Source organism: Anas acuta, chromosome 26 (assembly GCF_963932015.1).
Source record: "Anas acuta chromosome 26, bAnaAcu1.1, whole genome shotgun sequence".
Lineage (NCBI taxonomy): Eukaryota > Metazoa > Chordata > Aves > Anseriformes > Anatidae > Anas > Anas acuta.
In genome coordinates this window covers 4,676,116-4,691,958 of record NC_089004.1, presented here as the reverse complement: position 1 = coordinate 4,691,958, position 15,843 = coordinate 4,676,116, and the positions used below count along the sequence as shown (strand labels likewise).

General features: G+C 50.9%; 2 protein-coding genes across 2 annotated transcripts; one reads left to right on the top strand and one right to left on the bottom strand.

Annotated features, from left to right (window-relative positions):
* Positions 1–2,948: 2,948 nt before the first annotated feature.
* On the bottom strand, positions 2,949–9,115 carry DDX49 (DEAD-box helicase 49). The gene is made up of 13 exons (XM_068661760.1): positions 8,955–9,115; positions 8,065–8,188; positions 7,900–7,985; positions 7,570–7,691; positions 7,282–7,469; positions 6,996–7,136; positions 6,370–6,445; positions 6,174–6,250; positions 5,952–6,049; positions 5,519–5,593; positions 4,746–4,834; positions 4,264–4,335; positions 2,949–3,975 (listed from the first exon to the last, which is right to left on the bottom strand). Exons 1-13 carry the CDS (start codon positions 9,067–9,069, stop codon positions 3,799–3,801), a joined length of 1,440 nt encoding a protein of 479 aa, XP_068517861.1. The 5' UTR covers positions 9,070–9,115; the 3' UTR covers positions 2,949–3,798.
* Positions 9,116–9,239: 124 nt separating this feature from the next.
* On the top strand, positions 9,240–14,903 carry COPE (COPI coat complex subunit epsilon). Its single transcript, XM_068661766.1, has 10 exons — positions 9,240–9,443; positions 9,775–9,837; positions 10,254–10,354; positions 10,547–10,699; positions 11,065–11,118; positions 11,589–11,670; positions 12,935–13,090; positions 13,353–13,421; positions 13,946–14,020; positions 14,555–14,903. The coding sequence occupies exons 1-10, from the start codon at positions 9,255–9,257 to the stop codon at positions 14,600–14,602; spliced, it is 990 nt and encodes a 329-aa protein (XP_068517867.1). The 5' UTR covers positions 9,240–9,254; the 3' UTR covers positions 14,603–14,903.
* The last annotated feature ends 940 nt before the right edge of the window (positions 14,904–15,843 follow it).

The following is a 15,843-nucleotide window of genomic DNA, read 5'->3' as shown; positions in this document are numbered from 1 at the left end:
TACCCGTACTTCACCCAGTGAAGACACGTGTCCAGGCAGCTGCAGTCAAGCCCTGGATGAGGGTGTGCCACAAACGAGGAGTTTGTTTAATCAGCAGGAGCTAGCAGGGAAGAGGCAGGAGGTGCAGCAGGGAAGGAGGGAGTTCAACAAAGCGACTGCAAGGAGCTGGGAGGAGAGCCCTGGAACGGAGAGGAAGCCAAAGGTCCAACGGAGCACTGCAGGCACCCAGGATCAGTCCTGCTCTGCTCTCGGTGAAAGGAAACCACCGCAGCTTGGTGGCCACAGCAGCAGGCACCTGGGCCTGCAGGCCACAAGGGCAAGGCTCAGCCACAGGGCAGTCCTGTCCCCGCACTCTGCATCCCTCTTTTCTCCAGCTAAATCTTTAGGATCCCCAGCCAAGAGGCCTTGTGCTGTGCTTCCCTCTGAGCAAGGACCAGAGCCAGCAGCGAGCACGTCCAGAGCACAGCAGCTGCCATCTACTGGCTGACCCCAGGGTTCCTCACAAACCACCTCAGGTTAAGGGCTTGGAGGAAAAAAAGGTTGGCCCTGGTAGGAAAGCATGTTAAGCAGCTTTTTAAGGCTTTCAAAACAGCCAAGCTTGTGCTCACAAAGAGCATCCGGAGGTAAAGCAGCGGCTGACACAGCGCAGGTTGACGCGGTGAGATGTGAGGACAGCTCAGAGAACCAGGAGAGCCCGAGCTGAGCCTTGCAGCACCAGGACAACGTCGCCCCTGGGTAGCAGACAGGACAAAGCTGACATCAGGTCTCTGGCCAGAGAGGAGTTTTGCTGGGTGGGGAGTTGGAAGTGGCTGCACCTGCAGCCAGCAGCAGCAGAGCTGGATCACAAGCTCCAATGCAGCTCTGCTGGCTCAGCAGAGATAAATCAAGAGCCTGGACCAAAGACTCTCTCATTGCAGCTGCTTTTTCTTTGCCACAGAAATCCAGAGCTTTCCTGCCTCATTCAGTATCTATTTATATGTGAGGGGAGTGCCAGCTCCTGAAGGTGACCACCACGTCCCTAAAGCTGTCCCCATTTCCACTTTTCCCCGCTGGACAGAACTGCCAGCACGGAGGATTTACCAAATAATCTCTATCTCACCTAGGGGGCTCCTAGCTTTGCTGTGTAGAGGTGACAGCATCGCCCTTCTCCCTGCAAAACTTCTGGGGAGCGCTCCTCAGCCCTGTCCTCCCCCAGAGGGACAGAGGTGAGAGAAATGCTCCAGGAACAGGCAAACGCTTCCTAAAGCACACGTCCAACAGCCTTGAGGTGTGCCTACAGCATAAGGGCCGAGCAGAATTGCCCCCCAAGGTGGGAGCTGGAGGTGCAAGCTCTTGCTGAGCAGAGTGAGGAGGTGCTTTCACACCTGGTCAGGCCAGGAGGATAAGGAGGGCTGGCAGAGGTGCAGGACCGACCTTCACACACTCACTGACACGGCCCCCACCCCAGCGCCGCGTTCAGCACCCGCACGTAGTCCGGGTGAGGGAGAAGGCAGCTCCGAGATGCTGAATTGAGGAGTTTCCATAGCAACCCAGCCAGGGAAACCCTCCCAGAGCTGGGGAGCTCGGTCTGAAGGAGGGGAGGGAGCAGAATGTGCCGAGCATGTGGAAGGCACGCGGCGAGTAGGCTGCAGCTGTGCTCAGACAGCAGGGCACGGAAAGGCAGCCATGCTCGGGCTGGTTCCTGCACAGCACCTACAGGGATGTGTGTGAGAGCCTGCTTGGGGTCTGGCCCGTGGATCTGCTCACAAAGGAGGGCAGCAATCCAAGACACAATCCAGTGTGTGATGAGGAGCAAGTCCTTGTATTCCCGGGGGATTCCAAAGGCTTGTGGCAGTGCTTAGAAACCCCAGAATGGAATATCCTACGTGGAGGGCAGCAGGTACAGAAGTGTCACCCAATATCCTTGGGTCTGGGCAAGATGCAAATTCCTGATCTGGGGAGTTTAAGGCATCTTCTTACATCCCAACCAACACAGCAGCCTTTTTCTGCTCTGCCACTCCCAGCACTATGTGGAACAAGCACATCCAGGCAGCACTACACAGCTCCTCTTGCCAGCACGTGCCCTACCTTCAGAGCGGCTGCTCCAGGAAGACACGAGACGTATTAAAAGGAATTTTGAATAAAGCTTTAAGACAAGAGCCTTGATCAAACCCCACGCGTCACATTGTGCTGGAAGGAGACGAACAGAGAAACCCCCACCAGGCTGAAGCAGAGAGACTTCAGACAGCAGGTTAAGAAGTGTCTGTGAGAGAAGGGAGGAAACATCTGACACTCCGAGGCGGTATCAGCACCTTCCCCAGGAAGGCGAGAGCAGCCTGTCCCAGAGAGGATGTCTCTTTTAATCAGCAGCTCACAGGCTTGCTCCACAAATTAGCATGCACGGGGCTGTAGAAGCATTTAGTATTCAGAAAGCATTGGTCTGGTACAAACTTATTTGCTGCTGCTGCAGCAGCTGCCAGCGGTGACAGCAAGCTGTGCTACCAGGCAGGCTCTGAGTCCTTTTTCCTTCCTGGAGGGCACCCAAGGGGACAAAACGAGGAATACAGATCTGGCATCTCCTAAAACCCAGTGTACCACACCCCTTTCATCCCACACCTGCCACCAGGCAGCCAGAGGGACGTGCACCTCCCCAGCCCTTCAGTGCTGCGCTCCTGTGTGGCCTAAATGCACCCCAAGGCCGTGCTGTGCATGGCTGCAGGGGTTTTCCTGAGGGAAACATCATTTTTTTGTGCATAGACCACACCTGAGTCAGGCAAAGGCACCCTAGGGACTGCACGCTGCCAGGAAAGGAGCTGGGCTCAGGTTGCAAGAAAGGGCACCCACAAGAAACTCAGTCCTGCTCTATTTCTTGATATAAAACTGATTTTTATCTCCCAGCTGTTTACCCACAGAAGGTGCTGCTCCCCCACAACACCCCCACACCTTGGAGAAGGTCAAACATCCAGGCACTTGTTGCAAAAGTATTTATTTGGGTGCTGACCATAGGAACTATTTTTGTAAGCCAGAGGACAAAAATAACAGTTCTGCAGTCCCGAGGCAGATGAAGCTCTGAATAACAAAGGCACCAAGGATGAAACCCAAACAGAGCTTTTAACTGATTGTCTGCAAAAACAGAAGCCCCCAGCAGGCCAGGTCACTGAGAAAACCCCAGGACTTTGCTGTCCCCATGGTTAAGCTGAGCTGTAGTTGGAGCTGAGGCAGAAAATCAGAGGCAAGAGTGCCACTAAACAAACAAAGCAGAATTATCACAAGGCAGTCCCAGGACCGCAGTACAGCCTCCCCATGTGTTCCAGGAATTTTCCTCTCAGAAAACCCTGGACTATGGCACAGGCAGGGGCTTAAGTCATCTCGTCACATTATTTTTAGACCCTGGCTCAGGGGAGAATCTGTTGATATAAACAAGTGTGAGTGGCAAGCACCAGCCCTTGAAAGGGAAAGAGCAACGACTGAATGAAGGGGAGAGAGGGAGGATTTTTATTTCCCTTCACGTCACCAAGAATTCAGGCCTGGCCTCTCCTTTGCAGGAGGAAGGAAACATGCTCTTGAAAGACATTCTTCAGGAGACAGATCCAGCCCGTCAGGAAAGGCCCTGGTAACAGGGATAGTTTATCAAAGCGTCCCTTCTCCCCCCACCCCCCTTTCCCATACTCTCCAACACTGATTTTGGGTCAGAATTGTCCATATTAAATACCCTTAGATCCTGGTATTCTGAAAGGAGCAGCAACGTTAGGGCAGTCTGAGCCTGCCAGCAGGGCTCCCGTGCTCCCCATGAATGGGAACATGTCAGTCCAAAGGATGTTATTTCTCCTCCTTAGCTTGCAGTCTGTTCTTCCGCTCCATTCTCTTCTGCAGTTTCCTCTTCATCTGCAGCTGCTTTTGCTCCTGCAGTGTCTGCTGGACCTTGTCACGGAATTTCTTGTTTTTCTTCTTGATCTTGGCCAGCTCCGCTTTCCTTTTTGCCTCCAGATCTGGATCCTGCAATGGCAAATATGAGCACACTAACGATGTGCTGAGGGACAGCACCAGCCCCTTGCCTTTCCCAGATGCCCACTCTGCTTTCTAACCCCTGATGGAGCAGGCTGCAGGAATCAGACACCACCCCAGAGCACTTTTTTAAGAGCACCCTTTAAGATAAACTCCACTCTGAGGCAGGGGCGAGGCTGACACAGCACAGCAGCGCGGGAGGAACTGTCATTTCTCTTCCACGTCAGTGGCATTATACCAGCTGCTGATTAAAGTAGTTCGTACAGCAGCAACTCTCACCTTCCCTTCAAGGATCATTTGTTTCCGCTTATTTATTTCTTTCTTCTCATCAAAATCCATGCACTCCAGTTCCTGTCAAAGCAGAAATACAGCAGGGCAATCAGTCACCGAGCACCGAGTCTGACACAGAGGAAAGCAGCCTTGCTCCAAAAAAAATCAGCAGAGCCTCAGCATTCACACGTTTGGCAGCTCGCAGCCTTTCCTCCACACAGTGCCAGCCTCCAGCCCCAACGCTCAGCAGCACAAAAATGCTGCAGAAATGTGCAATAACAGAGCAAACTTAGGGAAAATATCTAAAACCAGCCCTCCACCACCATGACATGTATTTAAGGGCTTCCACTAGGAAAAAGGAACAGAAGTTCTTAATTGTGTGCTCAAGAGAAAAGCTGCATATCCAGAGGCTAATGTTAGAGCACAACAAATCTGGCTATGCCCCAGATTTTCTGTCCTCCGAACAAAGGGCACCACGTTTGCACACTCACTATTTCACACTCCCTCCTGGTGACGTTCACGTGGGTGAGGATGTCGAGCACAAACCGCTCCTCCACAGAGAACTCCTGCAGCTTCATTTCTAAAGCAGGGCGAGATGTTTACACATCGTGGTTGGTTACAAAATCCAGGGACAGATTCTCAACATATTAAAAAAGTAAAACAAAAAAAAACCAACACACACACAAAACAAAGAAACACAAACACACAAAACCACAATTACAGAGTTCCACTGAACAAGAGTGGAATTGTTGTCATGTGTTATCAACACCCTCACTTCTGCAGGCCTACTACAACAGATTGCACCCTCCCCTCTGCCTGGAATTCCCCACAGTAGATGTTGCATTTATTGGGTCTGTTTCCTACAAAAAGATGAAGTCTGAACCTACGCAAAGCACCTTGCTCTTTCCACCCAGCTCAGCATACACAGTAGTGGGGATGTAAGGAAGAAGCTGGCTGCTTTAACAAAAAGGCTAGAGAGTAAATTTCCACCTTTTCTACTCCACTAGAAAGAACAGGAAGACAAACTCGTCCAGGCCTGGACAAGCACGCTCGTGCCTGGCAGCTCAACAGCAGAATCAAAGCTGATGGAGGTTCAAGTGCTCCAACTCTTTTCCAAGCCGTGGCCACAGGAAAGGGAAACCATTTTTATACTGCTGTTCTGAACTATGCATCCTGCGCTGATAAAATCAGGGCTGCAAGTACCACAGGCACGAAAGACCATATATAACCCTAAATTATAGCAGCATTCATGCTCCCCACTTACTGATTTCCTCCTCGATAGCGTGTACGAGATGGATGTCATACTGTGTCACCATTGTAATGGCCATTCCGTTCCGACCTGCACAATAAAAGCAGTGATATATGAGGCCTGACAAGCAGAGGGAAGGGAAGCCTAACCCGTGCCAAATTCCATCCATCCACAAGCCAACCCAGCACATTATGGTGACAGGATGCTCAGAAGAGTCCTTGTTTGCTCTGAGAAAGCAGTCAGGTATCGGTGCAGAGCAGACACAAGTCAAGGGGAGCCATCCTTGCAATCTGAAGGCAGGATGCTGAGCCAGAGATCTGAATAAATCTGGCACTGGCTGAAAAGATCGCACTGCAGCAGTTCTGAAGGCTCCTGAGCACTGGGATCCCAGATTTAGCCACCTGCAGCACCGCTCTGCTGTGAGCAGTGCACGGTTTTCCCTGCTCACCTGCACGAGCTGTGCGGCCGACGCGGTGAATGTAGATTTTGGGCAGGCCTGGAGTGTTGTGGTTAATGACAACTTGCACTGTGGGAATGTCCAAGCCTCTAGAACGCAGGGAGACAACAGAAGTTGAGAAACACCCCGTTAACATATACAGAAATACATCATTCTCATGCTTAGAGAACAAAGTCAAGGCCTTTGGCAACACGGACTGCAGTTTTCTCTTACCTGGCAGCAAGATCTGTAGCGATAAGAATCTTAAAGATGCTGGACTTGAACTTTGCTAAAGCTGCAAACCGCTGCCGCTGCAAAGGGAGAAGTCTGGGTTAGGGAGGCTGCGACCCACGGGAGCTGACCTGGACAGGCGTTTGGCTGGGGGATGCTTCTAGAAACATCCTCCTCCCAGCTCTGTCCAGTCACTCACCTGTTTCATCATGGAATGCAGAGCTACAGAAGGAAACTTGAACTTCCTAAGCATCATGTTCAAGATTTGGCATTCCCTTGAGAGATAAAATAAATCAGAATATATCAGGCAAACACAAAGCTGTCAGATGACGACAAAACCAGGGATCCTCTAGAAACCCTTGCAGCACAATCACCACGATGCAGTCAGTTACTGAAGCACCCTGACAGAGGAGGGGCACAGGACACCCACTCCACACCAGCTCACCCCCAGAAGATGCCTGGATTCCCACTTGCACTCAGGGGAACGCCACCAGAAGTGCACCTCAAGCCCCAGAAGCCTGAGCCACCTGGAGGTAGCAGGAGGACTGGCAGTGCGACCTTCCCCACCCCTTTTCCAGTACCATCAGCAAGAGGAAAAGCAGATGCAGGGCAGGGGAGCAGCCCAACCCTCTAAAGTGCTGCATTTCTGGGCAGCCCTTCAGCCCAGGCTGCTCAAAAGAAAGTTCTACCAAATTTCTGTACAGGCCAAGGAAGCAAAAACCACTGTAGGCTGATAGCAACGCTGCAGGAATTTGGGATCTGAACTAAAACCAGGAAAATGCGTCTTATTTGTAAAAGGAAGCACTAGGAAAAGACTCCACTCACTTGCAGGTTTTGGTGAAGATGATAACAGACCAGTCCTCGTGCTCGTCCTGGAAGGTCTGGATTAAATGGACGAGGTAGGCGTCCTTGACTGCTTCGGGTACGAGCAGGTAACGCTGGTCCAGCTCCTCCACCGTCCGCACCCTGTTGGGAGGGCAAAGCACCAAAAAATATAGATTGGACAAGAGAAAAGGGAACAGGAGGGACAAAAGAGACAGCAAGGAGATGAAATAACAGAAAATAAACAGGATTTGGTGTCAAATGCTCAGCAGAACAGGTGTAGACGTACTCAGACTCAGCCTCCCAGAAGAAGGGTTTGTTCATGGCCAGGTTCTTCAGCTCGGCCAGCGTGGCGGTCAGCGTGGCGCTGAACAGCAGCGTCTGCCTGCGTGCTGGAACAGCCTCCAGGATCACCTCCAGGTCGGCTGTGAAGTCAGCGCAGCCCTGCTCGAACAACCGGTCGGCTTCATCCAGAACCTAAGCTCAGCCAAAAACAAACGAGGTCACCCCCGCACGCATCCCTACGCAGCCAAAAGGTTTGAAAAGAGGAGAAAAGAGGCGAGCAAAGGGGCCCTACCAAGAACTTCAGCTTTTTCAGGCTGAATGTGTTGGAGCTGCGGAGGTGATCGGCCAGCCGGCCGGGCGTGGCGATGACCACGTGGGGTTTGCGGGAGAGCTCCAGGGCCTGGGCCACCATGTCTGCAGCAAGAAGCACACGGTCACGACGCGTTAACCGAGCACAGACCCGAAAAACTTTTGGTTTACAAGGCTAGAAAACATCTCTCTCATTTCCACTCCCTCAGCTGCTGCTGGTAACGCCACCCCAGCATGAAGGAACCACGACAGATGTTTGGCTCTTTCCCTCCCCAACCCCATCGGGGCAGGAGGGCAGAGGAAGGTCACTCACCGAGGCCGCCCACCACCACGCAGTCCTTGAGGCCGAGAGGCTTCCCCAGCACGCGGAATTGCTCGGCGATCTGGTATGCCAGCTCCCTGCGGGGGAGGAGAGAGCTGAGGAGGGGGACACGGGGACACCGGGGCCGGGCGGGGGCCTCCTGGGGTCCCTCCGTACCTGGTGGGTGTCAGCACGAGGCAGAAGATGCCGTAGGGGTCCTCGGAGAGCTGCTGCAGCACGGGCAGCACAAAGGCTGCAGTCTTGCCGCTGCCCGTCTTGGCGCAGCCCAGGCAGTCGCGGCCTGGGGGGGAGAGACAGAGAAAAGTGGGGAGGGGGGACAGGAGGGGGGGCTGGGGGAAGATGATTGGGGGAAATTGAGGGGACTGAGGGGGATTGAGGTGACCAAGGGGAATTGGAAGGGGTTGAGGGGACTGGGGAGGACTAGGAGAGATTGAGGGGACCTGGGGGGGGATTGTGAGAGATAAAGGTGGATTAAGGGTATTGGGGTGGATTGAGGGAAGATTAGGGGAAATTGAGGGGACTGAGGGAGATAGGGGAAAATTAGGGAAGATTGGGGGAAATTGAGGGGGCCCAGGGGGATTGAGGAAGATTAGGGGAAATTGAGGGGTCGAAGGGGAATTAAGGGGAAATCAGGGTAACCACTGGGGATCGTGAGGAACTAAGGAAACTTGAGGGGACCAGGGGGGTTTGGGGAAGATTGAGGGGGACTGAGGGGACTGCATGAGATGGGGGTGGACTGAGGGGTGCTGGGCGGGATTGAGGGAAGATCTGGGGAGACTGGGGAGGATGGGGGAAGACTAAGGGGGGGCGGGATTAGGGGAGATTAAGGGAAGACTGGAGGGACTGGGGAAGGTGAGGGGAGGCTGGGGGGACCGAGGAGGGCTTAGAGGGGACAGGGGATGGGGGAGGCTGGGGGGGGGCGGGAAGAACGGGGGGGGAGGTTGGGAGGCCCGGGGGGGAATAGGAGGGAGACCATGGGGGGATTGGGGGAGATTATGGAGGATTATGGGGGGGATCGGGGGGTCCCGGCGCGGCCCCTCGCTCACCCTGCAGCACGGGCGGGATGCAGGCCGCCTGCACGGCCGTGGGCCGGCTCAGCCCCACCTGCCGGGCCTGCTCCGCCAGCCACGGCGCCAGCCCCAGCTCCCGGAACGTCGCCATGGCGCTGCCCTGAGCCCGCTTCCGGTTTCCCACACCGGCTTCCGGCTTCGCACACCTGCTTCCGGTCCTCTCCGCGCTCTCATTGGCCGCCTCCACCTAGCCCCTCCCATCCCACCCCCATCTTCCGGCTCAGCCATGACGTCACCCTCTCCCCGCGCGCCTATTGGCTGGGATGCGCTATCTCCATGGCAACGGCGGCTTCCGGCAGCCCTCGGGCCGACTTCCGGGGTAGGGACGTGGCTGAGGGAGGCGAGATGGCGGCGGGGCCGGGCCCCGGCGGGCAGGGCGGGGAGGCGGACGAGCTGTTCGACGTCAGGAACAGCTTCTACATCGGTGCCTACCAGGCCGCCATCAACGAGGCGCAGCGCGTCAAGGTTGGGGGTGGGCACCGGGAGGGGCTTCGGGGGGTACCGGGAGGGTTTGGGGGGGGCTTCGGGGGCCTCAGGCAGGGCCTGGTTCTCGCCCAGCGCCCTGCGGGGGCTCGCCTGGGGCTGGGCTGTGCTTGTGGGGGTCCATGGGGTTCTGAGGGCCCGGTCCTAGTGTCCTTGGGGTGCTGAGGGCCCTGTTTTGGGGGTCCCCGGGGCTGGGCTGTGGTTGTGGGGGTCCATGGGGTTCTGAGGGCCCGGTCCTGGTGTCCTTGGGGTGCTGAGGGCCCTGTTTGGGGGTCCCCGGGACGCTGAGGGTTTTTTTCTCTTGTCCTTTCAGCCTTCCAACCCCGAGAAGGAGGTGGAGCGGGACGTGTTCCTCTTCCGAGCCTACATCGCCCAGGTGAGCCTCCTGCGCTGTGGTATCGGCAGCGGGATCTGACCAGAGGTGGGGTGGTTGTGAACCCTGTGAGCTCGGCCTCACGCACCTTGTGGGTCCTTCTGCACTGAAATGTTGTGTCTTCTTCAGTGGGAACGTAATTACAGCTACAACAGGTTGTACGTAGGGTCCTGGTGACTAAATGAGACTTTTAAAAGAGGCAGTTTATTTTAAAATAGTGCGTGGGGAGATACTCCTCGGTGTGGTTATGGAATTTGGTGGTGTTTGTGGACTACAATGGGAGATGTAAAATAGAAATTTGCTGTGCTTTTATTTTATTTCTTGCTATCGTTCTAATAAAGGTTTTAGGAAATGAATGGCTACTTTATGTGTTCTTAAAAACGAACAAATTCTTGGTTCTTGTTTTTTCTCTCTAATAGAGAAAATACGGCGTTGTTCTGGATGAAATTAAAGCCAATGCCAGTCCCGAGCTCCAAGCGGTGCGCATGTTTGCAGAATATCTCTCAAATGAGAGTCAAAGGTAAGTCTGATAACAAGGCGGAAGTGAAACCTTGTCTGGCATAAAATATGTTTGTATGTGGAAGGCTTCATGTAGCCTGATCATTATTTGGGGCAGGTTTGTCTTTGGTTTTGCAGAGAATCTCAGGCAGAATTCTGGAGGACCAGGATCTTTTAAAGAAATGTTTCTATGTTTTTGTCTGCGCTCCTGCAGGGATGCAATTGTTGCTGATTTGGACAAGAAAATGGCAAAAAGCGTTGATGTAGCGAATACGACTTTCTTGCTGATGGCTGCTTCCATCTATTTCCACGACAAAAACCCTGATGCAGCTCTGCGTACCCTCCATCAAGGGGAAAGCTTGGAATGGTGAGTGTAACTCCATCCCTTGTCACTGAGGCGTGTGCTAGCAAAGCTCTTCTTTCTAGGGAGAGTTGTAATAGAAGCCTCTATCTAGAAGGGCTGGCTTGTCTCTAAAAGCTTTGAAGCCATTGAGAAACAGATGCAAGCTTTGCTTTCCAAGTAGTAAGTGATTTGGAGCACGATATGAAGTCTTATTGCTCCCTTGTGGAACTTAAGAATCTGGTTTATCGATTTGTGAGCATTCTGTACTGTTGAAGCGAGTCCCGTGGCACGGGCAGCGCGTTTCTGAGAGGCAGAAAGGTTCCTGCACAAAGAGCAGGGAGGGGTGAAGCATGCCACTGAGACAAGCACTTTGCTCTTCTTGGTTGCAGCATGGCGATGATGATCCAAATTCTTCTGAAGCTCGACAGGCTCGACCTGGCTCGGTGAGTTTGTGTTCTTTTGTTTCTGAATTGTCTTCTTGCAGGGCGGGCTTTGATAAGAGAATGTGCTTCTCCCAGCCTCCGCCACGGTGCAGCAGAACACCTGCAATGGGCAGTAAAACTTGTGTGTAGGTGTGCTGCAGATGGTTCTTATTCTTTAAGGTGCAACAGCTTTGGAGATAATGTAGCTGGGTACAGTTAAAGAGGTGAAACTCGGGGTTTAACCTCACCTATAGCAGAATGTGGTTTGAATCTCTAGGCCTGGGTTTGTCCTTTCCTTAAGGAAATAAAAGAGGCCTTTCACAGATTGCTTCAGTGAAATGTTTGTGCCTCACTACCAACTTACTGTAGCTGTTGTGCCATTGAGGTGGAATACCTAAAGAGAGGAGCCTACAGCTTTTTGTTTGAATCTTAAAGAACCGCAGAAGATGCTTTGTCTTTCTGTTATGACACTCCCAGTTTTGTACCTGCAGCAAGGAACTGAAGAAGATGCAGGAGCAAGATGAGGACGCAACCCTTACTCAGCTGGCTACTGCCTGGGTGAACCTGGCTATCGTGAGTATCTTCCACGAGGATCCGTAGCCTACAATACCTGAGAAAGCACTGGCACAAGACTCCCTGCTTTGTTCCCAATTCCTGCTTTCTTATGCCATCAGAAAAACATTCAGTTTGATTTTTTTTTTTTCTTCCTTCAAGTAGCTATTTTGGTGGGTTTTTCATCTGTGCTGCTTGGCTTTCAGCACACACAGGGAAGAGCTAAACCATGCTCGGATAACTCAGAAAGCATCACATAAAATGGAATACCGCAGCATGACTTGCATCCAGACCTTGCAAACAGGCAGAGAATTACCTTTTTCCCCCTATAACTGTCTTTAAGCATGTCTGTGGTCCCACAAATAACAGGACAGTACAAGCTGAACTCAATTCCAATGCAGTGAGCGTGATAGAATGAGCTGCCGTGGCTCCCCGTTTGTCTTCAGTTGTGGTTTCATTTTCTGAGCACAGATGTTTGGCACTTCCCACCCGTAGTTCTTCATCTGCCCTCCCATGTAAGGAAACCAGTCTCTGCAGAGCTAGAAACTGGCCTTTCACCTTGTTATCGTTCCACATTAAATCTTACAGTGCCTGCCCTGGCTGGCAAGAAACTTTATTATTATGAAATATTTCAAGTAATCAGCCAAAAATGTGTATTCTCTGGCAGTCCAGATGTCAGGTGTCTGAAACTAACCAGTCTCCTAAAATTCAGTAAAGCCCCAGGGTGTTTAATAATACTGGTAAGACTTTTTTATTGTTCACTTAGTCTTGTTATGAAATCTTTTGCACATAGCTGTTGCCTTACACCTTGTGTGTGGCTAAATTATCCCTAAGATCTTATTTTCCTCTAGGGAAACTCTTACCTCTAATCAATGGAAGCTGCTGCATCTATATAGAACCCTTCTGAAGCTGGAAGTTTTTGAAAAGCCAGGTGTCTGTACCTGGGTTTAATTATAAAATCTCATTTCATAATCCTTTATTTCATCAGGCATCTGAAGTGGTTCTTCAGAAGCGTCATTTCTTTTTCTTTGAATGGAAACCTGGATCTTTTGATCATTTAAGTGGTTCTTAACGTTTAATATTTTTGCATTTCTTTCATCTGCACTCTTACGGTGATCTGTTGTGTTAGAGGAGATGATGGGAATGCCAACAGCTGCTGGTGTTGGTTCTTAAGCATTTAATTTCATAACCCTTCAAACTTTGTGGCCTTCAACGACGGCAAGTTCATGCAGCCTTTTTAGCACTACGTCGTGAAACTGTGCTTGTTTGTCTCCTCCCTCTGCAGGGCGGTGAGAAGTTACAAGATGCCTACTACATCTTCCAAGAGATGGCAGATAAATGCTCCCCAACCCTCCTCCTGCTTAACGGACAGGCAGCCTGCTACATGGCTCAGGGCAAGTGGGATGATGCAGAGGGAGTGCTTCAGGAGGCCTTGGACAAGGTACAGCATGCTTTGGCCAGGCAGATCAGCTTGAATCCAAATACCTCTTGCTCACACGGAGTAAAAAAGCAAGGAACATTGCCATTATGCTTCAAGAAAATGCCACAAAGTGGTTGCTGTTAATTCCTACCTTTACTTTACCTTTTCCAGTAAAGTGAGCTATGGGTTTGGCAGAAGTTGTTCTTGTAGAGCTGTGCTGGTTGTTATAGTGTCTCACGGTAGAGGTAAGTCATGTAGACCAGGTGATTGTTTTTATTTTCAGGACAGCAGCCATCCTGAAACCTTGATCAACTTCGTTGTCCTGTCACAGCACTTGGGCAAACCACCTGAGGTGAGGCTGATTTTATTGTACTTGGCGAGCAAATCCGCCTGTTCTGCTGGGGTGGGTTTTATGTTCCTGGTGTGCGTGGTAACTTTTGGGTTCTGCAATTTTGTGTGTTCTCACTGGAATTGGTATGAACAAAATAGAATAGTCTGAAGGCACGAGGGACGTGGATCTTCAATATTCAGTGAAGTGGTTGCAGAAATCCAGCTGTTGCAGACAATGGTCTATACTTGAAAGGAAGGCTTGGGTGGAAAAAGAAATCTCCTGAGTTCTGGGCTTGCTTTTCACTGACTTGTGGTTCTTTTTGGAGTTTTTTTCTCCTTTGAACTCTGCTTAAGGTCTAAGTGTAGAGCATGGACTGGTGTTACTGGTTTTAATACCGGTTTTAAGTGGGACTGTGAACATTCAGGATGATGAAAAAGTCAGGTTTTTATTCACTGAGAACAAAGTCATTGAAGCGTTGTGTTTTAACCTCTTGGCTTGTCCTTACGCTGTCTGAATGTTTAAATTTCCCCATTTTGTTCCATCAGGTCACAAACCGCTACTTGTCACAGCTGAAAGATGCACATAAAAATCATCCCTTCATAAAGGAGTATCAAGCAAAGGTACTGATAACTTCCTAATATAAAACAGGATTTATGATGACTCCTAGTAGCATTTTATGGGCTGAGTTGGTTGTTTACTGGTTAAAATGACCACCATTCTGCAGGGCGGCAGGTCCATATTATTCCTGTGCTGTCACATCACTTGCCAGCCCTAGTGAGGGGTGTTGGGAAACAGCCAAGTGCTAAACAAAGTGACATACCTGAAACTTGGTAACATCTGGGAAGATCAGCTTTGAGGTACAGGTTCTTAATCTGGGTTAGAAGTTTGTTACCATCAGATGTTACACAGAGGAACGAGCCTTCTGGAAGAGAGGGAATTGGGGGGTGAGGCACGAAGGATAATAGAGAAGAGAAAATGAAACAAACTGGAAAAAGAAATCAGAACTCTGGTCTAGGTGACCTGCTTTTTAAAATTCTTTTTCCCTTAGTAAACTGCTATCATAGTGTTTTCTTCAGCTCAGAGGCAACACAACTGATGCTAAATTTTCAGCAAAGTTCAAGCAGCGTTCATTTTATTCTGCTTCTGTTTTGAAGGAGAACGACTTTGACCGACTAGCCATGCAGTATGCACCCAGTGCATGAGGAGAGGGGAAGGAGCCTGCGAACCTGCTCTGTGGTACCTGGGAAGTGGGGTTGATACACAAAGCCTTTCTGGTAACATGGAAAAATGCCCTCTGCATCTTGGTCTGGCTTAACTCAGCATGGCAGGGTCTTGCAACCCAGCAAGCCGTTGCTGAAGTTGTATATAACATGTAGCTGCTCAAATTTGGTAGCTGAGAAGCCCGTGTTCTGGCTTACTCGGTTCCTGAGCTGTTTAAAATACAGTGCAAATCCAGAGTTGCAACACTGTACCTTAAACATTCCTAATAAAGCCTTTTCTGGATCTGTGCACCCCCTACTTCACATTCTGGAATCCAGGTAATTCCAGGAACTGAGCCCTGTTGTAGGTACTGAGGATTTACTTATGGGAAGACTGTCAAGGTTTGTTTTAAGCATCCACCTTCAGCACATGGGCAAACCCCGAGTTACGGCTGTTCGTCCACTCTGACTGATGATTCCTCCATTTAGGTCAGCATCCTCCGGAAGAAGGACGCCGAGCTGTAGGGTTTACTGCTGGTGAGAGGGAAAGCTACCCCAAAATAGAAATAATCCAATTGTAATAAGCTCAGCCCTGACCTTAAGTTGGTAAAATGCAGTAGCTCGTGTCCTGGAGCCAGGAAAGCATTAGATCTTCCTTTAACATAGCACATCCTGCAGTACATGTGAAAATGTCCCCAGTCATTCTTAAAAATGTGATGGCTGCTCCACCTGACATGTCATGGAACATTCCAGATTCAACACCACGCGATTGTGCTTCTGTAGCCTTGGACTCCTGCGTAGCCTTTCAGTGCCCTGCGTGCCGACTGATTGTGTTCTGTCAGATGTGAAGAGCAGATGTCCAAGTGGAACCCTCAGCTGGGACCTCATGAGCTCTAATATTTGAATTATCTTTTGGAAAGTGCTTGGGGAGGGGGAGAAGAGGTTTATACTACACTGTAAATGTGTCTAACTGGCGTTTCCTTTGTGCCCACCTCGGCCTTGGTTGCTCTGAAAGGGCTCATTGTCTCTTCCCTTGGCTTGTTTAGCGAGCAGCTCTTTTCAATGAGGGGTTATTCATGGTCCAGTCTTGAATGAATGTTTCCTTTGTGGAGCTGTCTGAGGGAGATGTGAAAGGGGCTTGTGTGCTCAGGGCAGCCATTACCCACTTGATGGGCCATGATAAATTGACTTAAAAATGTAAACAATAAAAGCAAGTGGCATAGTAGGAGCCAGCGCTGTCAGTG

Excerpts from the sequence above, each read along its gene's own strand:
- DDX49 (XM_068661760.1), bottom strand. The coding sequence starts at position 9,069 with ATGGCGACGTTCCGGGAGCTGGGGCTGGCGCCGTGGCTGGCGGAGCAG. Across the intron at positions 7,137-7,281 it reads TTCTGGGAGGCTGAGTCTGA|GGTGCGGACGGTGGAGGAGC; the intron begins GTACGTCTACAC and ends CCCTCCCAACAG. Across the intron at positions 4,336-4,745 it reads CCAGGAGGGAGTGTGAAATA|GAACTGGAGTGCATGGATTT; the intron begins GTGAGTGTGCAA and ends CTGCTTTGACAG.
- COPE (XM_068661766.1), top strand. The coding sequence starts at position 9,255 with ATGGCAACGGCGGCTTCCGGCAGCCCTCGGGCCGACTTCCGGGGTAGG. Across the intron at positions 9,444-9,774 it reads ACGAGGCGCAGCGCGTCAAG|CCTTCCAACCCCGAGAAGGA; the intron begins GTTGGGGGTGGG and ends TTGTCCTTTCAG. Across the intron at positions 14,021-14,554 it reads TAAAGGAGTATCAAGCAAAG|GAGAACGACTTTGACCGACT; the intron begins GTACTGATAACT and ends TCTGTTTTGAAG.